Source organism: Siniperca chuatsi, linkage group LG20 (genome assembly GCF_020085105.1).
Source record: "Siniperca chuatsi isolate FFG_IHB_CAS linkage group LG20, ASM2008510v1, whole genome shotgun sequence".
NCBI classification, from domain to species: Eukaryota; Metazoa; Chordata; class Actinopteri; order Centrarchiformes; family Sinipercidae; genus Siniperca; species Siniperca chuatsi.
In genome coordinates, this window is record NC_058061.1 from 13,288,009 (window position 1) to 13,311,805 (window position 23,797).

A 23,797-nucleotide genomic window follows, 5' to 3' on the forward strand; every position below is an offset into this window, starting at 1 on the left:
ACATCACACTTGTGTAAGTTGCATACTGGACCATAATTGGTAGTTGTGATGTCACAAATCATGTGCATGGAGAAACTTTTCCCCCCCGTCAGCAGATGAAAACATCAAAGTGAAGGAACAAGAAGCGACCTTAAATTTTTCGCACTACAGAATCAGCTCTTGTCAAATGTAAAATATTCTCCCTCTTCCTTAAAAGTGTCCATGCAAAGATTTAAAAATTAAATGTTAAAATACATATTTATTATTATTTTTTTTAAAAAAAGAAAACAGATGGCTGAAGGTTACAGCTGAAGGACATTTTGAGCCAGTGTCATCACAGGTCATTACCCCCTCATATTACTTTAATGTCAACATTGCAGTCAATAAGATCCCACATTAACTGTATGCATGCAACATATTGAGCGGGTACTAAACCTTTAGCCAGCCGATATAGTTTTTTACACCACAGTGTCATGTATGTCACAGCCTGAACTACTGTATATTTTAGACCTACACCACCAAACTGAACTGAATACAAGAACGTTGAGATAGTCATTTGATGTTAACGAGAAAGTCCAGTGTAATGGCTCTGAGCCCATTTGCTTTGTTTATCAGTGCTGCTCATCGATTTTCCTGTCAGTTCCTCTCAGCCATAACATGGCATTGATTAGTTTCCAGTGTTGGCGAACGTTGCACGGCAACATGCGAGCTGCAGGCCAGTCCCCTGCCATGTGCCAGAGTGGAGAGTTCAACATTGACGTCTGAATGACAGAAGTACATTTGTTTTGCCTAAATATGAACCATGAAAGAGGAGAGTAAATGTTTTTGAAAACACTTGTCAAAAAAGTGTCCTAAAGGATGGATATTTGAGTCACAGCTGCCTAGTGGTCAAGGCCAAGAAGGATCTAACATTCTGGTTTCAAATCAGGTATGTGTTTATTTACATGGACTGAGACTTTGCTTGGTTGAAGATTTGACCAACTAGTGGGAGCAGAGAGATTTTTCTACAATGTAACTGCTGCCTTCCCTTTGCAGCAACACTCTGTGAGTCAACTATTGAGATTATCCAGTATTTGAGGGCAGAGTATTTTTGGGAGGGGCACAGCTAGATTGGCATTCTGGGAAATCAGAGCAGAGAGGAATTTGATACGGTGGGGCTACAGAATATTAACTGTCACTGAGTAGTTCCTTTTTTACATTCATAATGTTTCCAAATTTAGAATAAAAAATACTGTGGCAAATTTTACATAAATAAAATTGAGGAAATGTACAGTATAAATCCAGTATAGCAAGAAAACTACATCATGACTACAGTAATGTAGCCAACAGTGTTATTGAGTACTAGAACTGTAGTAATAGGCCAAACATCTTTCTAGAAAATGAAAGAGAACAAAATAAGAGAGAACTGTAAAAACAAAGATTGCTCAGGATCTCTTTGGCCTGAATAAAAATAGAAACGTGTTTTTCTAATCACCAAAAGGCCAGCAGAGCTCCATGTCTGACTCAGACCTTATGAAGAGTGGGGTACCAGCCAGCAGGGGCCCCGAATTCCGCTCGCCTCCAAGACCCAGGATGGAGCTGCTCAGCCCCTCCAAGGTGAAGGACCGCACTCAGAACGTCACAGAGAAGGTCACGCAGGTACGGGGGGCCAGAGAACCTCACATGGGCTCAGTGTCTGGTTGACTTAGAGCCAGGATGTCATATTTATGAGCCCTAAATGAACGAACTTGGCCATTCGCCACCAAATTTCAAGTAAAAAGTCTGACTGTAATGCCCCATGATGCATTCAGGTTCCGTCTGTCATTAAAGAGCTCGCATCAATCATGTTTTGATTTCTAACAAATAAAGAGGCTCCCAGAAAGACTGCTATTAATAAACCCGCTACTGGAAACATCAGTAAGTGGTTTGGTGGCTGTTTTCCTTCTGGGTGTGAAAAGCAAAGTTACATTGAGCCACAGTTCAATTCAGACCTATTGTTGTTACTGCTGGAGCCCTGGGGCTTGGCATTCTGCATCACTGCCTCTGTGGGATGGTGTGTGGTGGTGGATATGAAGCAAATGCAAGGGAAGTGTTTGCAATGACTCGTAACCTTGGGCATGAGGTCACTTGTTTATTCCTGTCTGTCTGTCCATCTATCTATATATAAAACTAACTATTTAACTATTAACTACTGACTTTGCAGACGGATGGATCTATCTATCTACCTTCCTATCTATCGGGTAGCTAGATAGATAGATCCATCCGTCTGCAAAGTCAGTGAGATATGTCAGGGCAGCAAATATTAATTTGGGTTAACGAGAACACGAGGACTGTGGCAGCACATGAGCTCAGTTGTGTGATTGTGACGCTCATCATTACAGCGCTCCAGCCCACCAGCATCCTGCACACAGCTCTTGCACGGTTGATTAAAGCACACTATTGCTTTAGCTTCACCCTCAAGGATTTTTAACTATCTGGAAATAATTGTACTATCTGGATATAATCTTTTACCAAGATTCACCTCTGCTGAAAGTCACCAATGACAGGATGGGCAAGGATTTGTTGGACCTACAAGGTCGCAAAACCAGAGCATGCAGCGTCCGCCAAGAACTTGGTCAAAACAGTATGTCTTCTAGAAAGGTCTGTTGGTTAATATTAGTTCAGAGAGAAAGAGTTTTGAAAATGCTGCTTTTTGTTTCAGAGAGTGTACTTGTTTTACTGTTTTTGTTTTAAAGCAAAAGATACGATATGCTTTGTGTCGAAGTGAGAAGAGTTGCAGTTTTATGATTGGTTAATCAAGAGTATTCATTTGCCTTCTGGGACAAGAACTAGTTTTCCCATAATGCATTAAATGACACCAAAAAGTGAACATTAAAAGTTCAAGATACATAATTGAAGGAACATTAAAAGTAATTGTTCATATCTGAGAATCACTGCATACTGATGCATTCTTTATGCTTAGGTACTTTCTTTGGAGTCTGATGTACTGCCTGAATACAAACTCCAGGTGCCAGAGACCACATGGTGGATCTTGCTTCACTACAGCCCCTTCAAGGCGTTTTGGGACTGGATTATTCTCCTCCTGGTCCTCTACACAGCTGTTTTCACTCCTTACTCAGCTGCCTTCCTCTTGGATGAACACGGGGATTTACGCCAAAGGAGTTGTGGTTATACATGTAACCCTCTGAATGTGGCGGACCTTATGGTGGACGTGCTGTTCATTGTGGATATAGTCATCAACCTTCGCACAACGTACGTGGACCAAAACGACGAGGTGGTCACACAGCCGAGCCAGATAGCCAAGCACTATGTCAAAGGCTGGTTCCCTATCGATCTGTTCGCAGCGGTCCCGTTTGACCTCCTCATTTTCAGATCTGGCTCTGATGAGGTAAGAACTCTGCCTCTCTGCAAATTATAATACATGATTTTTTTCAGAAGAGCTCAAGTTCACATTGTTGTATTGATTCTAAAATTATTATGGTTATGAATGGCCATTTCCCTGCCTAACATCCTCTTCCCTGTTATTAATGGACACCAAAGATGGCAACCTTAACAAGCCTCCTGAAAACAGCTCGGCTGCTGCGATTGGTCCGCGTGGCAAGAAAGCTGGACCGATATTCTGAATATGGGGCCGCTGTCCTCTTCTTGCTTATGTGCACCTTTGTGCTCATCGCCCATTGGCTCGCCTGCATTTGGTACGCTATTGGCTTTGTGGAGAGGCCGTACACGGAGACCGGCTGGCTGGACAACCTGGCCGAACAACTAGGCAAGTCCTACAACGACAGTGACTCCACCTCTGGCCCATCGGTCAAAGACAAGTACGTCACTGCTCTTTACTTCACCTTGAGCAGTTTGACGAGTGTGGGGTTCGGTAATGTCTCTCCAAACACAAACTCAGAGAAGATCTTCTCCATCTGCGTCATGGTCATTGGCTGTGAGTTAAATACCACTATTAGGGACTGGACAAAAATGATTGGGGTGGGCAGGCAGGTCTGAACCTTATGTTTCACTTATTTTTAAAAAGCAAGACCCTCCTCAGAGTTATTAATAATTTATTTGGATTTTCTCCTAAAAAACAGCAGTACCCTCCCCCCAATATGTCCACTAAAATAATATAAGAGTATTGGTACAACCTGATTCACCATTAATAACTAAGTAGAGACCTTAACCTCAGCATTTAATATAAGGCTGAAATAAAATCATCTGGGGATCGAAAAACTTTAAAAACCATCCCCTGCTCTTCCAAACAATGAGACTGCACTCCCTTCACCAAAAAGAATTAAATAACCCCCCCTTTTATGACTCCCCTCACTCCCTGATTATTTTTGTACAGTCCTTTTTAATAAACAGAATGTGAACACTGGCCTTTTTAGCATTTTTAACAAATATTACAATTGAAATGCCACAATCACCGGGGACTTAATGTAATGCCCTGTCCTCATTGTTTCTTCTGTCTCAGCTCTCATGTATGCCAGCATATTTGGTAATGTGTCAGCCATCATCCAGCGGCTGTACTCCGGAACAACCCGCTACCACACCCAGATGCTGCGAGTCAAAGAGTTCATCCGATTCCACCAAATCCCAGGTAGCCTTCGCCAAAGGCTGGAGGAGTACTTTCAGCATGCCTGGTCCTACACAAATGGCATTGACATGAATGCTGTAAGTAGAAAGTGACAGGATTTGTCAAAAGTGCTACTGTAACTGCTGTCAAAGTTGTTCAATATCCCTGTTTTGCATGCAGTCGCTGATGGTCTTGTCTTCATATTCAGGTGTTGAAGGGATTTCCAGAGTCTTTGCAGGCAGACATCTGTTTGCACTTGAACAGATCTCTGCTACAGAACTGCAAGGCTTTCCATGGAGGCAGTCAAGCATGTCTGCGTGCCTTGGGTATGAGGTTCAAGACAGTCCACGCTCCTCCAGGAGATACTCTGATCCACTACGGAGACATCCTGGACTCTGTCTTCTTCATTTCACGTGGTTCCATTCAGATCACCAGGGATGATGTGGTGGTTGCCATATTAGGTAAAGCCTTTTAACCACAGACCATTTGACTGTGGTGTCTCACAAATGCTCCAAAACCATACTTCAAAAACATAATCTACTTGAATAAAAAATATTCATGCTCTTGCAGAAAAGAATGATGTCTTTGGGGAGCCTATCCATCTGTATAATGAGCCAGGGAAGTCCAATTCAGATGTCCACACCATCACCTATTGTGACCTGCACCGCATCCTGAGGGACGACCTGCTGGAGGTCCTTGATATCTACCCCGGCTTTGCAGACAACTTCTGGAGGAACTTGGAGATAACTTTTGACCTGAGAGATGTATGTTTACAATGTACAAATCCATCTTGACAATTTGAATTTCAGATGTTTTTCTTATTGAGACACAAATTTTTTTAGCATTTCTCATTAACATTTCTAATAGTTCTAATATAAGGTTCAAAGGAGACTCAATGGTTGGCTTCAATACCAATACAGCGACTTGTCCTTGAATGGAACCATTGCTAGCATTATTTAAGTACTGGTCACTACAAACCCTCTTGTGGAGAGCCTTGGTTTCCCTCTTTGAAATTATATGTTTAGATTCCCTTCTGTGCTGGAACAAAGTCCATTGCTGTTGTAGGCCTGTAAAGCTGATTTAGAAATTGTATGTGATACTGTTTTGTTTTTTTTCTGTGTTCATCAGGCTGATCAAGTACCTCCAATAATAACAGCTGATTCTGGTGACGACTGTGGGTATCGCCACAAGCCAAGACACAGAATCCACTCACTGGACTGCCGAATCAGGCCAGGTGAGATATCTGGCACACAGTTTTTTCAAAGTCAAACAGGCTGGCAATCTTTTGCATATGAGTTGTAATAGTAATGTCCTAAGAAAGGTTCTGCTTGTTAATCAGTGTGATAAGCCTCTAAAAATCCTCAAAACAACCTGTCTACCCTAGTAATCCTAATCTCATCTACAGGCATTGTCTTGATTGGTAACCTAAACTGCACTAATGTGAAAATATAGCAGAATATCAGCAATCAGACAAAAGATTGTACAGTGAGAGACAAAGAGGTAGAATCTGAACCTGAATGGAGAAAACAGTCAGTAGATTTGGACTATGTTAGAGTGCCAGTAAGACAAAGGATCCAGTTCAGTTTGTGCATGAGTACTGTAGCTGTATTTGGAAGAGTGCAATTATCAGAGATTAGCACTGATACGTCATAATAAAGGAGCCCCTGGGTCCATTAATTCAGTTGTTACTATGCAGGGTTTGAACGTTGTCTCCATGTTCATAGAAGGATCTGGTTTTCTCTCAGTGTCCAATGACATTCAAAGTTTTGAATGTAAGCATGGTTGTCTTTTTATCTGCGTTGGCCCTTTAATGGACTGATGACCTGTTCTTTAGCTTCTATCAAAGGTATGCTAGGGACTAAGGTTCTAACTGAATGCTTTCCCGTGAACAGATGGAATTGATCATGAAGACTCGTACCCCCTTCAGTCCTTCCGTCATCGTCACACACCTCCTCAGGCCCACTGGGATGACCGCTGTAGCTGCGGATCCCCATGTTCCCTGTCAAGTGAAGACCTGGCTAAGCCCCTTGCCCACAGTGCCAAAGTAGAGCTTTACTCTCCAGAAGATCCCAGACGGGACTACCCCCCCTCTGTAGTGCAGCTGCTACCCCAGAGTGGCACCTCAGTAGGGAGGGAAGCAGTGTTGGACCTCGGCCACCAAGGTAGATGGATAAGAGTCTTAATTGAAGTCTGCCTTGGAAAGACATACAGGGTGTGTTTGGCCAGTATTTTGGAGTTTTAAACGTCCTATGATTAACTACAACTGTTGATGTCTTGTCTTTAATTTCCCTCAGCTTCGTCTTTGAATGTGCCGGGAATGTATCAATACTGGCCAGACCGACGGTCGCAACAGTTTTCCAGTCGTGCCTGGCGATCTTCCTCTGTCCGGAACTCATACCACCCTCCACCATTCACAGAAGAGCGGCCCAGTGAGCTAGAGTCTCGACTTGAGGTTTTACATTCACAGCTCAACAGGTGAATTTAATGATGCCCTCAGCTGGTTTGAAAATATTGCTGTGACAGAAGAGTATAAAGAGAAATTAAAGTGGCTGGATAGGTCACGGATCAGAACATGTTTTCAAATCGCAAATGGAACTACCTAAGCAAATTAAGGAGTTTTAATATGGAAAGATACAAGTGGAGATAATGCTGATACAGTACAGAAATGCAACAGTTCAGCAACACCAATCGTTTATTGGCCAGAAAACATGATGTAATTGGGCAGATTCAAGAGGGGGAGTGCTGAAGACCACCCTAATGGAACAGGACAATTCCCTCATTGAAAATAAACAGGTGCAAAAACATAGACAGGTATGGATGCACATGTAAACAAATTCTAGGCAAAACAGGAGCACTGGGTAACTGAGAAAGGGTTGAGGTGAAGGACCTAGATTCATTAAAGATGCAATATGCCTCCATTTAATAGAATTTGGAAGCCACATGGTCATGGTGGTAACAGGGCAAGTGCAGCGGGACAAATTATGTTTCCTTGCCCCCGAATGATGGATCCCAGGTGCTTGGACGTATAATCCTTCTAGCATGTTTTAGGACTGTACGGAGGTCTACTTCCAGTTGACCATGCTCGAAACAAATCTAAAAACTACCCAACCTGGCTGTGTTATTGATTCAACAAATCACTTCACGTATTGGCCTCTGCCATTCCTATTTGTCTCTTAATTCCCCAGACTGGAGACTCGCATGACAGCCGACATCAACGTTATTCTCCAGCTTCTCCAGAGGCAGATCGCTCCGGTACCTCCTGCTTACAGCACTGTGTCGTCTAGTAATCTCCCTACTGACTCACGTGGCCTTTATGGGACTGGGACATCAGTGCTGCACAGCATGTACCCCATTTCTCCCATAGAGATGGACAGCCGGGCACCCACACAGGTATAGAATAATACCAAATAATACAGTGAAACTTGTAGAGAAATTGTCAGTCAATGTGTTTGCTACTAACTAACTAACTAATTTTTATCCTTTTACTTCAGAAATAAAAATGAAAAAGTATTTCTTTATTCTAGAGCTCTACCCAGACTGACCTTAAATTCCAAAAGTCCCAGGAGTCACTGTCCAGCGGTATTCATGTGACTGTGGCGTCAGATGACACCATGTTCATGACTGTCACCCCCGAAACTGAGACCCATACAGGGTTGACTCCACAGCTGCCCCAGCCATCAGTCAAGTCCTCCCTCATGGAGAACCCCAGATTGTGCGGCAGCCTCCGCTACCCCTCACTGCCGGGGAACCTGGACATCACCTCAGGACTGTCCGAGATCCAGAAACACCTCTCAGACCCTGTGCTGCCTGTCATCTGAAGGCCTTCAGTAAGAGTTTTTGTGGCAACCAGTGTGACCTTGAAAGTAGTAATACGCTGCTACTGACAGACTTTTGGAAGGAGCCACATGACTTGTCCAAGATTCATGTATCATTACACATTTGGACAGTGAGTAGTGTCTCAAAATCAGATAGTGGTGGGCTACAAGGATTTCCATTTCATAGTGTTGACAGGATTACACTCAGTGGCGATTGCAACACAGTTATCATACTTTTTAAAGGACAACTGCTAATTTACAGTATGTGCGTGATAAAGAGTGTACAGGAGTCACATTTTCTTTACATCTCATAGTCCTGTTTTACATCTTCTTGTTCCATCCCAGTTCAGTAAATTTTGTGAGTGCCATCTCTATCATGTCACGTTTAATGTCATCATGTCATGTCCTGATCTCATTTAAATCCTTAGTAATTATTTTCCTGGCTGACTAGTACAGAGCTTCTACCCACAAACTAGAGCCTGACCGATACTGAACTTGTGAGGCCATTACTGATATAGTTATTTGAGAGTAAATGAATAGTTCCACGTTTTGGGAAATACGCTTATTTGCTTTTTTGCCAAGAGTTAGATGAGAAGATTGATACCACTCCTACATCTGTGCGGTAAAAGCTTAGCTTAGCACAAAGACTGGAAACGGGAGAATCAGCTAGCCTGGCTCTGTCTAAAGTAGGGCTGAAGGATGTGCAAAAAAAAAAAAATCAGATTGTGATTATTGTGACAGATATTGCGATTGTGATGAGTCACAATTTTAGTGGGATGGTCATTTTTGCATTCCATTTTCACTGAAGAAATGTGATTTTTGCTGGGGTCTGTACCAAACAAGCATGATCCCTGTGTGGAGAATCAGATTTGTAGGCCAGGGCATCTCCGTAGCACGACAATGCTTCATTTATAATGGTATGTTGTGACACATTTTACCTTTATCAAAAAATTGCAGCTCCTGCAATTTGGATATTGCAGTTGGCCATATTCTGATTTGAATATTGATGATTTCAATATTTCAATTAATTGTTCAGCCCTAGTCCAAAGAAAATTCAGAAAAATCCAGAATAGAACCTCTAAAGCTCACTAATTAACATGTTAAATCTCGTTTGTTTAATTTGCACAAAATCTGAAGTGTAAAAACTTCACTCCCCATTTCCCGTTTCCCCATTTTCAGTCTTTATGCTAAGCTAACTGGATGCTGGCTGTAGCTTCATATTTACTGTACAGATATGAGCGTGGTATCAATCTTCCCATCTAATTCTCAGGAAAAAAAGTAAATAAGCATGTTTCCCACAACTGTTTCTTTAGGAAAATCTTACAATCTAACAATATATGGGCTGATATTCATTTTTTTAACATCGCATACATTTTTTTGATAAGGATCCATTGAAATTGGTTATTAAATGATTGTGACCAAAATATGTACATTATGGGACAATTCTGTTAAAATAATAATCATAATAATTTTGTCAGTGCATTCTGGTGCATAAACTATGTAATGGCAACACTTTTTCTAAATTACTGCAAACATATCTCTGGGATTTCTGTACTGTTTAGATAATTATTGGCCGACACAGGTGCACCTGCAACAGGTAAGAACGAAGTCCTGTTCACTCCCATGGCTTGTATTTCACACCCCATACCAATCCCAATATCACAACAAGACTCACAGAATTTGTGATACATGTCAGTTTTCTAGGCTGTTTGACAAAAATGTAATTTTCTCTGTATTGTAGAGATCTTGGATGATGTGCTTCGGGCAGTGTTTTCTCAGTATTATACAGTAACTGGAAGAATACATTCTTATCAATATGTTGATGAGTCACCTCACTGAAATAATTTAAACTGTTGTCTAAATATAAAACTTCTGTATAATGATTTAAACTGTGAGGGACTGTTTATTTCTGTATAAAATAAAATATTATGAATAAAATAATTGGTGCACAAATTACAAAAGAAAATCTGTATTATGGTCAATTAATACTAGTAAACTGTTGCACATAATTAGTGTATCACAACAGAGATGCTTTTCATATCACAAATGATATTCAGTTGAATAAAATACATATAGTTATAAGTTAAAAAAAAAAACAATTGAATACATGAACACTTAAATCCACATTAACCACATTCAATCCACTTTTAAAAATAGTTGATGACATAATGGGTACAACTACACATAAAATGCACCATGTAGCATATAAAAACATGTAACTGAGACAACATGCTGTAAGCTTGAAGACTATTGAACCTTGGTTCATGTCTGTACATGACAAGAGATTTATCAGTCTTTTGGTTTCTTGAGACTTACCATTTTTGTTTTGGTGCTTCTTTGAGTTTTCTGATACAGGAAGTCTTGGTATTGTATCACAAAGTCAAGCAATGATGTAATCTAGTTCTCACTCATTTGAAAAAAAAACATCTGTATCAACATGAACCCAATACGAGCATGAAATGAATGATACTGTGTCCTTATTAAACAAAGAATTCCCTTCAACAAAGTCATGTCAGCTTGTAAATCCAACTGAGAATGTTTTTGAGTTGCTTTATTTCTTCATGACTGCCGCTCAGACTCGGAGGATTTCCAGGCAGTTGTTATAGCAGATAGCGATCCAGTCGGGCTGGGTGGAAGCCCACTGGACATTATTGATCTCTCCCTCAGCTGTATAGGCCAGTATAGGGTCCTCAATGGCCCGCGGCATCTGCTGGATGTCCCAGATTAGAGCCTGGTGGTCCTCCGCTGGACAGAGAGGAGGGGAGGAGGATTGATTTTAATCGATTTACCATGACCATGGTACGTGTTTCTGGCCTAAAACTGGTAAAGAACTACTTTTCACCAGGTTTTCTTTCTGTGTGTAGAATCTGAATTTTATATATATATTAATATATTATATTTCTGAGTGAGACAACTCTTAGTTGTGGTATCAAATGAGACCTATTTCAACCAATTTTTTTCCCTCCACATTGGTTTGAGGTCACATGTGTAGCATAAGAACGGCTCCCTCTCGTGCTCACTGTCAGTTACTGCAATGAGGTTCAAGCTTGTATTGAGTTGTTCTCCTCTCATTCAACATGCAACAACTACTAATATATTTTCAGGCAAAGTCCTCAACCTGCAAACAAACTTATGTGTGAATATTGCTAACCGTGTTTTCAGTAAAACTTGCATACCTGTAGTACAGATGTGACAGGAGGAGTGCGGCGCCCAGGCGATTCCATTGACACAGGCCCTGTGGTTGTTGAGTCTGGCCACTGGAGTACAGGGCACACGCACGTCTAAGATCACCACCTAAGGAAACGAAAAAAGAAATGTACGGACGTTAACTGGCATCAAATAAAACAGGACAAAGAGAGGCTCAATATGAAGACACATTGGTAAAAAATGATTTATTTCGAAAATCTTTTATTTCTAAGTCAAACGTTTAAAGAAGTCCATCTATAAAAGGACATAATTTTAAAATTGTCAAAGAAATTTGGAGTTTTTACGTTGTACAACATGTAGACTGATTGCTTATAAGCACATCAAGTGTTTTACGTCAACATAGAAAAACCGAATGGTACATACAAAAAGCACAAAAACTGAGTCAAGGAGAAGTTTCCAGGCTTCAGTTTTATAGCATGTATTCACAGAGGGAGCAGCACTAACCTCCATGCTGTCCATCGCCATGGTGACCAGGTAGTTGGGGTCTTGCTTGTTCCAGCAGAGCCGGAGCAGTGGGTGGTGCTGGGGGTCTTCATAGATGATAGTGCTGTGTTCCAGGTGACGGAGATCAAACATGCGAACTGAGCCATCCGCTCCCACTGAGGCAAACATATCCCTGCCACCGCCGGCTCGACTGAAAGAGATGTCATACACCTGTAATGCAAGCAGACAGTTAGTTTTGATCAGATAGGACCACAGACCAGTAAAGAGCATTTGACATGGTGATGGGAAAGTTACTCCAAGATTATTGTCTATAAGTACTACAAGTATTAGACACAGAGGTTTGGTCCATCATGTCACAACATTTACCTCTTTGTCATGGGCAATGAGCTGCGTCTTGACATGACCGGACACTAAGTTGACCCTGCCCAGCACTTGTCCGGTCTCCAGCCCCCAGATGGTACAGGTGGTGTCGATACTAGAAGTACCTGCACAGAAAACATACATACATGAATGTCATCTCCTTGTCCATGCCAATTTACATTTTTAAATAATGATTTTACGTCAGTGAAGCTCAGCATTCTATTTGGGATTTGTCAATAAAGTCAGTAATACCCTGAGGTAACCCTGCAGGTAGGTTTTTACCTAGCAAGTTTGGGTCCACCTCGTTCCAGTCAAAGGATGTGAGTGGTGCACAGAAGTCAGAGTTCTTGTTATTATTGAGCAGACACTCCAGACGGGTCTCTGTATCGCTCACCTGTCAGTAGAAACGCATTTTTTTTGTCAATATTTGGGCACTTCAGCAAGTTCATACAGACCACATGCACCACATTGTTGTTTTTTTTATATGTAAGAAAAACGATCAACATTTTCAAGTTTAAAGAGATGGGGAAAAGAATGAGGAAAAAGAGAAGACTAGTAGCAAAACTATTTGTTTGCATTCTAGCTGAATTGTTTTTTATTTATTTAAATAATTGGCTTTACTATAGTCGTCAGTGGTCACAATGTTGTACATTTCATCATAGTTTTTGACAATGTAATAAACTTAGAATACTCTAAAACACCTCTGTAGCATTTGTAGCACAACCAGTTTGAATTGGGAGCATCATGTATCCCAGAAAGTTTGTAAAATTCAAGGAAAAGAAAAAACAAAACCACACAGAGCCTTCAGACAATCACGTTCACGTAAGATCTTTTTTTCCCTTCCATGCTATTAATGCTAGTTTTGGTTTCATGCTCTGGCATATGAGAGCCTTAGTTATGGGCCACTGTGCCTGAGCTGGATGTTGGACCACATGGTTCATCCTGAACTTTGAGTGTGGTCAAACAGTTTACAGTATATAATAGATGTATGTAATGCAGTGACTTGGTTATAAGGCCTCTGTAGGGTTTTCTCTGACTACAGGAGGCCATGGGTTCAGGTCAGACTGGATTGGTCCTCTTACCCTCCAGATTCTCAGGTAGTCCCCGCTGGTGGCCAGCAGATCAGGGTACGCTCCTTTAGTGTCAGGAATCCACATGACCTTGGTGGTGGGGTAGGGATGGTCGAAAGTGTTTCGGCACACAAACTCTGAGCTCTCCTCCTCCAGACCAACTATCTGAACCTGTGGAGACACAATACCAACTCACCTCGAGTGAGCCAGCGTAGGGGAACAGTAGTCAGTCACTGGTGTGACAGGTGGTGATGATTCAAGGGATGCTCAGATGGCACAATCCAGTTAGGGACACATATTATTTTTCCCCAATATTCAACCTGATCATTTTCATTGTCATTTCATATTTTTCAATTCTTTGTAATATCACCATGTGTCCAGTTTCCGCTTGTGCGGATAGCAACTAAATCAATTAACCGATTTAGTTGCTATTTAGAGCTATGCTAGTCAAAGTTCTGTCAACAGAAAATTGATGATTGGCAATTTTAATAACTGATTAACAATTAAATACTCTAAAAAGTTAGAAGTTAGCTCTCAAATACACAAACTGTAACCTGAACACTAGAAGACATAACCTTAGGCTAAATTTGAAAACATACCTTTAGGCTCGCACAACTTCAGATGGAAATTTGTCATTTATCATAATGATGATGAAAATAATCCCTGGCTGCCCTATTAAATTTATTAAAGTGTACCTACGATGGTGCAGATGCAAACATCTTAACAGCACTGCAATACCTGTCCTCATTTATGGATAATAAGCCAGATTCCAGTAATGTAAGAAGAGAAAATAAATAATAAAAAATAAATTCTAATTTATCTATTAAAGGATTTAAAACCACCAAACTGTTTTCAAATGTCTGTAACTGACTTCCCCCAGAAAACTTATTTTGGCATTGAATTGCAATGGAAAATGTATTTACATTCATGTTGTAATTCTCAAATGCTCCCTAAAATCACAAACTGTTTCATAAATGCACAGTTTGATATTAATGCCACACATTCTAAATAGTCACATTTAAACAGATGATTATCAAAATTTAGCCCGACATATCGCACCAGTACACAGTATATATCAGGCATTGTTTTAATATCGTCATAATATACAGATGGGTGACAAATTAAAGCTCCTTGCCAAGTCTGAACACCATTGATCCACAAGATATGCCCTCATTTATATATACACCACCTTTATTTAATCAGGTCATCTCACTGAGATCAATATCTCTTTTGCAAGAGAGACCTGAGTACAACAGACAGAAAGAAAAACAAACATTGACAGACATAACAAAAGGACACATAGCATCAGAGAGAGTCACAGACATCACTAAATAGATCTGAAGATGAAAGTTTATATAATATAATTTGGCGTTATGGAGATGGTGGTGGAGAGCATTGTCTTGCACAATGGTGTGAAACTGGGTTGAGATCTGGTGACTGTAAAGGCTGTAGCATTTTATTCACATCATTTTCATACTCATGATCAATATACTGTGAACCGTTACTTTCAGTAGGTTTTGACAGGGGGCCTGGAGCGGAGGGGGGCATTTTTACTCCTAATTAATATTGTACTTTTCATTGATAAAGTAAATCTCCTCCAATCAGTTAAACTTAAGATTTGTGTTCACCATCACTGGTTATGTCTGCCATTAAAAAGCAGCACGGGACCAGATGTCTTCTTTTAAGTTACCTTGTTGTTGTACTCCTCCACAAAGCTACCGAGCGCCAGCCGGAAGCGTTTATCCGGTCGGACACTCCAGTTCGTGGCGTAAACTGTCCACGGCGCCTCATATTTGTAGATTTCTTTACGTTTACCGTGTAACGTTAGCGACATCTTGAAAGCGTCTACAAATAACCTCTGGGTGACAACTAGATAACCAGAAGGCAAGAAGACACTGAATGATTCGCAGCAGCCGCCGTCTAGCTACTTTACAAATGTAGCTTATTGTCTCTGCTAACGTTGTGTAATTTCAACAGAAGTAAGCTATGTTGACTCCATGTAATAGTTGGGGCACTTTCCCGGCGGTAAACGCTACACATTACATACAAAACAAATCAGTTAAATGTGTCACATTCCCCACACGCAGCTGCTGAAATATGTTCGTAATATGGTAGCAATGGCGGCGAACGGAGGACAAAAATAACACGATGACGGGCGTCATGGAGGCTGCTGTTGCTGCCTTCACGAATATCGTCGGTATCACAACGAAGCACAAAAACGGCCCAGTAAAAGTCGCATTTGGAAAGAAAAAAAGGAGGGGGAGTTGAGGGACAGACAGTCAATAGATGAGTAATGTTGTTGACTGTCTTACACGAAAACAGGCAAATAGCGAACACTGAAATATGATGGTTAATAAGTTATCAATACGATACCAATTACGGCGATTTTATTCACTTCCTTTCACTACTGTCTCTGTGTTTCCTTGCTTTTTCATCCAACAACATCCAACAGAAACATATTCTGTCATTCTTTGCGATTTTATTACCCACAACTTGAATGTCCAACGAGTTCTAGGTTTTTGGTTTGTATACAGATTCAGAGGGGAGAGTTTACGAGAGGCACATGAAGGCAGCATTACAGAGGAAGTGCTCCACCTGAGAAAAGCGAATAAAGAGCTGCCTTTGTGCATACCAAAAATGTTGAGCATTTCCTTAGGCGGTGGTGAGGTTCATACGTTTTCCCTCAATTGGGGCATAATAATAAATAATAAATCGGGTCATACTTGGCCATTTCTCCACTTCCTTCCTGGCCTGCACATACTGGGACTCTCCCACATTTAGCTGCTGCATTCTGACCCTGCTACTGTAATGCTGGTAGAAGGGTCAAGGTGTTTGCATGCACCATGAGAACATCAGTAATGTTTATTACTGCAGCAGAATGTTCCTCTCAGCTGCTCCTTGGCCTGGTACTTGGCTTCTTTGCAGACCTCCACTCCAGGCTGTGATTGCTCATTTAACCAGTGACCTCTGATTAACTGCAGCAATACTTGTAGGATTATTCGTCAGCAATGCCAGCTCAGGGCAGGATGTTAAAGTTGCTGCACACTTTGTTTTTTTCCCCACCTGCTAACAGCTAAAACAACATTTGCTTGTCCAGTCATCATGCAGGGTTTTATGAATGAGTTTCCACAACACATTGTTTGCAAGTTCTGATATTTGCATCACTTTTGATGAGCAGAGGTCAAAGGATATTTTAGGGCATAAATTCATTTAAGCATTTTTAATTTTTGCTCTCTGGTGGCACCTATTATGGTATAAGATTATCACTAATAGCTTTAGTATTTGTTTCTTCTCTTTTTAGCCATGTTATTGGATGGATTGCAATGAAATGTTGTACAAACATTCATGGACTTTGAATCCAGCGCCACCAGCAAGTTGACATTTGTTTTTAGTGAAATGTCTTAACAACTACTGGATACAACTACAAGAAATATGGTACAGATATTCATGGTGTCTGAACAGACATTCATCATCCCCAGAGGATAAATCGTAAAGACCCGATGGCGATCACCTATTCCTCAAGCGCCACTATGAGGCTGACATTTGTAGTTTTAAGTAAAATGTCTCAACAACTATTGGATGGATTGCTATGACATTTGCTACAGGCATTCATGTCCCCCTCAGGATAAATTGCAATAACTGTGATGATGTGAACTTTGGCTCGCTATCACTTAAGAAGAGATCAGCTGAGAGTGCAGTGTAAACACACAAAACATTGCTTTGGATAATTATCATGTCTTTCTTTATGGGCCTTTGTGAACCTCCTGTGCTCTGCGGGTCTGCTCTTTTCCATAAATATAGGATTTGCAAAACGGCCACTGACAGCAAGTCATGAATTTGATTGTCTGCACACAAATACTTGCAGCAGCTCCCACAGATGTTTGACACTTTTGTCAAAGCAACAAGACACAGTACCACCTCAGTAAAAACATCTCTACAATACCTCATAAAAAGGTACAGTATGTGTCTATATTTGTATTAACTAATGCAATAACCAGTGAGCTGTAAATTTAATTATCTGAACAAAGACACATTTTCTAGGGAGTGTGGAAAAATTTGCCAGTGTATTTTGACAGTGACTATGAGTTTCTTCAAAAACAAATGTTTGTCTGTTTATTCACATTTTTGTATTATAACATGCAAGGTTCTAGCTTGCAGCATGTCGTGTGTGTGTTTGTTTATTTTTTATGTTCTACTAGTATATCTGTGTCTCTCAGGTCTTGTATCTACTAATCTGCTCAATAATGTTGCTTGAGACAAATCTTCGTTCCAAGCGTCTGTCCAACAACTCTGCCACATCTGGATTTGTCTGGGAAGAATTTGATTTTAAAGGGTGTGAAGGACTTGAAGAGGGCAAATATATTTGGGCTTTTTGTACAATACTGTGCTTTGCTCTTGGTTTTCCTCCATCTATTGCCATCCTCTGGGAGATGTTTAAGACATACAGGAGAGGAACACCCTTCACACCAAATGATTTTTTCATACTGAACCTCTCCATCATGGATGTTGTCTTCTTGGCCTTCATCCCACCTGGATTATTAAATCATTTCATCTGGGAGAGTTGGGTGTTTGAAGCGAGTTGGAATGGTGTTTATGCCTTGAACACATGTGGGAGACCCTTCCTGATGGCTTGTATCTGCCTGGACTGTTACCTGGCTGTGGTTCATCCAATCACCTACTGCAAGAGGAAAAGTCTGACTCCCAGGGTTGTGATGGCTGGCATTGTTTGGACTTTGACGGTTGCCAGTGGGATTGCATACTGTCTTTTTTACAAGTTATTCTTCACCATGTTTTTCACTGTGCCTTTTATGATATGATGATTCTTTCCTTGATTACATTTATTTAATGTTGTGTTGTTCTTGCATGCTCATTTACTCTTATATGTCATATACTGCATGTGTTATATGTTTGCACTATATGCTTTGTTTTTCCCTAATAAAAAAAGAAAGTTAAAATGAAATAATTGGAAACCAAACTATGAAAAACGTATTTCTCTTATATACTAAAATCTGATGCTGCATGTGTACTTTGTGTATACTTATATGAATGTTGATATTGTGATTAGAAATTAATAGTTGAATGTTTTGCAAAGTAAAACTTTCAGTAAAGCTGTTGAACTCAGTTGTTTGGCTCATGATCACTGATGGTAAACCACAGTTCCTCTATAGTGGAGAACAGGTGAACACTGACTACCCAGCTGAGGTGGCTCAGGACGCCCCTTTAGGTACTTCATCTCCCAGCATGCCTGAGGGATGGGATAACTGGTGGAGTTTAATGAGGAAAATTATATCTGGGCTGCTTTAGAGTTACAACCGGAACTTTTATCTGGATAATTAGCAAGAAAACTAAAACTTTTCAATTAAGAAAGGAGTAAGCCATGAACAATAGATTAAAAATTTGTTTTAAAAAATGAGTAAACAAAACAATTCTATTGGCTTTGAATACAGATAACACATTTGAACAAAATGAACTATTACCATTGTAGTCTAGAAGACACTGTACATCAGTATGTACAGTAGTAGTTTTTTAAATCATTTTTAAAACATCAGACTGAGACTCTAGTCTGACAAAGCTAATGAAAAGTCCAATAAACGTGAGAAAAAGTCATTTACAAGCTCATCAACTGGATTTCTTTGTAAAACCAAATACTTCTTTTCCATGATAGATTTACATGGGGTACAATGATCCTATTAGAAATGTAAATTCTGAAGGCGGGTAGATCATCTTTCATGACAGCTGCACTCATGCAGGTGTGCAGGTATAAACAAACATCATTTACATACTGTGGTACTGAAGATGTACACAGAAAAACGTACATTGTGCAGTGGAAGAATATGGTATTTGTCAACATATTGGAGGGGTGAACACCATTCCTCCATAAGATATGCCCTCATTTATACATACACAATCTTTATTTAATCAGATGAGCGTCATGGAGGCTGCTGTTGCTGCCTTCACGAATATCGTCGGTATCACAACGAAGCACAAAAACGGCCCAGTAAAAGTCGCATTTGGAAAGAAAAAAAGGAGGGGGAGTTGAGGGACAGACAGTCAATAGATGAGTAATGTTGTTGACTGTCTTACACGAAAACAGGCAAATAGCGAACACTGAAATATGATGGTTAATAAGTTATCAATACGATACCAATTACGGCGATTTTATTCACTTCCTTTCACTACTGTCTCTGTGTTTCCTTGCTTTTTCATCCAACAACATCCAACAGAAACATATTCTGTCATTCTTTGCGATTTTATTACCCACAACTTGAATGTCCAACGAGTTCTAGGTTTTTGGTTTGTATACAGATTCAGAGGAGAGAGTTTACGAGAGGCACATGAAGGCAGCATTACAGAGGAAGTGCTCCACCTGAGAAAAGCGAATAAAGAGCTGCCTTTGTGCATACCAAAAATGTTGAGCATTTCCTTAGGCGGTGGTGAGGTTCATACGTTTTCCCTCAATTGGGGCATAATAATAAATAATAAATCGGGTCATACTTGGCCATTTCTCCACTTCCTTCCTGGCCTGCACATACTGGGACTCTCCCACATTTAGCTGCTGCATTCTGACCCTGCTACTGTAATGCTGGTAGAAGGGTCAAGGTGTTTGCATGCACCATGAGAACATCAGTAATGTTTATTACTGCAGCAGAATGTTCCTCTCAGCTGCTCCTTGGCCTGGTACTTGGCTTCTTTGCAGACCTCCACTCCAGGCTGTGATTGCTCATTTAACCAGTGACCTCTGATTAACTGCAGCAATACTTGTAGGATTATTCGTCAGCAATGCCAGCTCAGGGCAGGATGTTAAAGTTGCTGCACACTTTGTTTTTTTCCCCACCTGCTAACAGCTAAAACAACATTTGCTTGTCCAGTCATCATGCAGGGTTTTATGAATGAGTTTCCACAACACATTGTTTGCAAGTTCTGATATTTGCATCACTTTTGATGAGCAGAGGTCAAAGGATATTTTAGGGCATAAATTCATTTTAGCATTTTTAATTTCTGCTGAAATTATTAATAGTTGAATGTCTTGCAAAGTAAAACATTCAGTAAAGCTGTTGAACTCAGTTGTTTGGCTCATGATCACTGATGGTAAACCACAGTTCCTCTATAGTGGAGAACAGGTGAACACTGACTACCCAGCTGAGGTGGCTCAGGACGCCCCTTTAGGTACTTCATCTCCCAGCATGCCTGAGGGATGGGATAACTGGTGGAGTTTAATGAGGAAAATTATATCTGGGCTGCTTTAGAGTTACAACCGGAACTTTTATCTGGATAATTAGCAAGAAAACTAAAACTTTTCAATTAAGAAAGGAGTAAGCCATGAACAATAGATTAAAAATTTGTTTTAAAAAATGAGTAAACAAAACAATTCTATTGGCTTTGAATACAGATAACACATTTGAACAAAATGAACTATTACCATTGTAGTCTAGAAGACACTGTACATCAGTATGTAGTTTTTTAAATAATTTTTAAAACATCAGACTGAGACTCTAGTCTGACAAAGCTAATGAAAAGTCCAATAAACGTGAGAAAAAGTCTATTTACAAGCTCATCAACTGGATTTCTTTGTAAAACCAAATACTTCTTTTCCATGATAGATTTTCATGGAGTACAATGATCCTATTAGAAATGTAAATTCTGAAGGCGGGTAGATCATCTTTCATGACAGCTGCACTCATGCAGGTGTGCAGGTATAAACAAACATCATTTACATACTGTGGTACTGAAGATGTACACAGAAAAACGTACATTGTGCAGTGGAAGAATATGGTATTTGTCAACATATTACAAGTGTATTTAACAAAGATTTATTTAGATTTAATTTGTCTGTCTCAAGATACCTCATACAGACAAAAAAAGGGGTTGTGTTTTTTGGTAGGATTTCTTAATATCAGCCACTTCTTCTATCTGTCGGTGGTACATGCCGCGCAGGGGCTTGTCTCTCCATGATGGTTCATCCTCCTCCTTATCATCATCCTCTGGTTTCTGCTGCCTGCGGTATTCACTTAGCCGTTCATCGTTGGGGGCCATCTTCCTGATGTACTCCTGGATCTTTGTTGTTTCATCCTGGACAGCGGTTCTGACTCACTAAAAATGAACTAGTCCTCGGCCTCCCTTGTTCTGCTTAGTGTACAGTCTCAGGGTGCTGGATTTGGGGTGAAACCCTCCATGCATTGTGAGGAGCTTCCTTGTCTTGATATCAGTGGCCTCTATCTCCTCCTTTGGCCAGTTTATTATACCAGTGGGGTTTCTGGCTGGGCATATGTGTTGATGGCTCGGATATATATATATATATATATATATATATAATGAATATAATATAATCAAGCATAATGTCAACAATAATAAAAATCTAAAGTGAACAAGATAGATGAATATTAGTATGTGATATATATGTTTATATATGTAAATACAGTGAAGATAAGTTAAACATACTTTTACAGCTCTTTCCTTGAAAATTGTTATTTTCTACAAAGCATCTTTATCGTTAATGTTTGTGAAATTGTAAGCAATTTTGGCTCAAATGACCCATCTGGAAGCTACATAATTATGAGACCCACATGCTGAAATCTGCTGACACTGAAGCTCACTGAGACACAACAACTCAGACTCTTTTGTGTGCAAAAAAAAATTATGTTTACATCAAATCATTTGCATCATCAGCTAAGTAACTTCTGTCATTATTTGTGCAATGAAATATAGTATATAGCAGATTGAACCCTTTTTTTCTACTCTCTGCAGGCAAAAAAACTCATAAATGGTAAAAACCTGCAGCTCCCTTAAATGATGACTGGATAAGGACAGTTCTGTTTGGTAACAAAGGATGCTTAAGAAACATGATCACTAGGAAGGAACTTGATTTTTTTTTCTCCTCTTCTTTTTTGCTCTCCTCCTGTCTTTGTTTCCTTTTATCTCCTTTTTTGTTTACTTTTGAAAGGTTAGATGAGATAACCTCCTATCTACAGTAAATTAACAATTTAACATGCAATTGATAAACAATTTAACAAAGTGTGCCATAAATGTGTGCCACAGTACTGACGATAGACTTGGCAGTTTAATTGAAACTGTGCTGTTAGGTTAGATGTTTTTTTGTTTTCCTTATCCTTCTTTTTCAAATGTATTTACAGATGTATTTTCTTTGAATACATAATTGTCAAAAAGGGGGCGAAATTATATTTATAATTCTCCTGTAAATCCCATGGTAGCCAATGAAAAACAAAAAAATAAACATCTCGTACACATTTAGCTACATACAGTAAATACGTGGTTTTTTTTACTAGACTACACAAAACTTAATCACAATCATTTCAGCTTCATGCATTTTGTAAGTGACATACATTACTACCACCAAACCCTCCTATGAACCTTCTGAACTGTTACACCAAACAGCAGAGGCTCTTCAAATTCCCCAGATTGCCCAAATAGAGCAGAGGCATGATTGCACTCCCTGCAGTCGGGGTGATCAGGATAGGTATTGCTAAAAAGCATTCATACTCTTTCTTATCACTAATAATCAGATCCCCAAGGATGTACACCAGCACCGGAGGGACGTACGAGATGACGGTCATTATCATGCTGTTGGTGATGATCTGGAGAGCCTTCTTCTTCCTGGGGTGGAGGTCTCCCCCTGCACAGTGGGACTTCTTCAGAGTCCAGAGGATGGAGACGTCACAGACGACAATGATGGGCAGCGCTATGACGTACACAAACATGGCCCAGGTGCTGTGGTTCAGCTCATCAACGACTGTGGACACGGTCCCTTGAGCCGCTGTGATGGTCCACACAGCAGCAGCCACGAGGACCCGGGGAGTCAAACTCTTCCCTGTGCGGTAGGTGACGGGATGGACCACAGCCAGGTAGCAGTCCAGACAGATACATGCTGTTAGGAGAGGTCGTCCACTCAGGTTCAAGGCATACAGAAAATTGCTTAACATTTGAACGGACCCAATGTGCCACAGGAGGAAGTTACACAGCCCAAACGGGACAAAAAACAAGAAGACTAAGTCCATGACGGTGAGGTTGAGCATGAAGACATCGTTGGGGGTGACGGGGGTTCCTGCTTTGTGTCTCCGAAACATCTCCCAGAGGACAGCAACACATGCAGGACATCCAACCAGAGAGAAGAGAGCGCTGAGAGAAGCCCAGACCATAATGCCTGCTATCAAGTCACCACAGTGTCCAAGCATGTCCCTCGAAGGCTCACTGAAGTTGAAGGTTAGATTCTGAGAGCGAGGATGCACATGCAGAAACATTTCTTACCAGCAGTGACACCTTGATTTGTCCAAGAGTGATGAGAGATTGCCCATACCTGAAATAAAACAGAAATACATAAGATACCCATGAGGCATTTGCTAATTTCCAGTTTGACAGATCTTTCT

At 40.4% G+C, this 23,797-nt stretch overlaps 2 protein-coding genes and 1 long non-coding RNA gene across 5 annotated transcripts; 2 read left to right on the forward strand and 1 right to left on the reverse strand.

Moving 5' to 3' along the window:
- Positions 1–34: 34 nt before the first annotated feature.
- On the forward strand, positions 35–9,623 carry kcnh6b (potassium voltage-gated channel, subfamily H (eag-related), member 6b). Of its 3 annotated transcripts, XM_044177738.1 has the most exons (12): positions 35–907; positions 1,460–1,617; positions 2,921–3,346; positions 3,499–3,892; positions 4,418–4,617; positions 4,728–4,980; positions 5,090–5,283; positions 5,648–5,753; positions 6,412–6,681; positions 6,814–6,994; positions 7,705–7,909; positions 8,044–9,623. In XM_044177738.1, the coding sequence occupies exons 2-12, from the start codon at positions 1,474–1,476 to the stop codon at positions 8,335–8,337; spliced, it is 2,667 nt and encodes an 888-aa protein (XP_044033673.1). In that variant the 5' UTR covers positions 35–907; positions 1,460–1,473; the 3' UTR covers positions 8,338–9,623. The 3 variants fall into 3 exon arrangements, with proteins under 3 accessions (XP_044033673.1, XP_044033674.1, XP_044033675.1); XM_044177739.1 differs by having other exon boundaries at positions 35–1,575; XM_044177740.1 differs by lacking the exons at positions 35–907; positions 1,460–1,617 and adding an exon at positions 2,251–2,598.
- Positions 9,624–9,948: 325 nt separating this feature from the next.
- Positions 9,949–15,609, reverse strand: LOC122867225 (DDB1- and CUL4-associated factor 7-like). Its single transcript, XM_044177741.1, has 7 exons — positions 15,106–15,609; positions 13,428–13,586; positions 12,628–12,739; positions 12,352–12,470; positions 11,986–12,195; positions 11,511–11,628; positions 9,949–11,079 (listed from the first exon to the last, which is right to left on the reverse strand). The coding sequence occupies exons 1-7, from the start codon at positions 15,247–15,249 to the stop codon at positions 10,907–10,909; spliced, it is 1,035 nt and encodes a 344-aa protein (XP_044033676.1). The 5' UTR covers positions 15,250–15,609; the 3' UTR covers positions 9,949–10,906.
- Positions 15,610–15,749: 140 nt separating this feature from the next.
- LOC122867227 lies at positions 15,750–18,536 on the forward strand. The gene is made up of 2 exons (XR_006375871.1): positions 15,750–17,369; positions 17,633–18,536. It is a non-coding gene; the product is annotated as an uncharacterized LOC122867227 (long non-coding RNA).
- The last annotated feature ends 5,261 nt before the right edge of the window (positions 18,537–23,797 follow it).

Bases quoted from the DNA above. Each gene is read 5' to 3' on its own strand.
- LOC122867225 (XM_044177741.1), bottom strand. From the start codon at position 15,249: ATGTCGCTAACGTTACACGGTAAACGTAAAGAAATCTACAAATATGAG. The intron at 12,471-12,627 runs GTAAAAACCTAC...TTTTCTGTGCAG, and splicing joins GGTGGACCCAAACTTGCTAG to GTACTTCTAGTATCGACACC. The intron at 11,080-11,510 runs GTATGCAAGTTT...CTCTCTGTCCAG, and splicing joins CTGTCACATCTGTACTACAG to CGGAGGACCACCAGGCTCTA.
- kcnh6b (XM_044177738.1), top strand. From the start codon at position 1,474: ATGTCTGACTCAGACCTTATGAAGAGTGGGGTACCAGCCAGCAGGGGC. The intron at 1,618-2,920 runs GTACGGGGGGCC...CTTTATGCTTAG, and splicing joins TCACAGAGAAGGTCACGCAG to GTACTTTCTTTGGAGTCTGA. The intron at 6,682-6,813 runs GTAGATGGATAA...AATTTCCCTCAG, and splicing joins GTTGGACCTCGGCCACCAAG to CTTCGTCTTTGAATGTGCCG.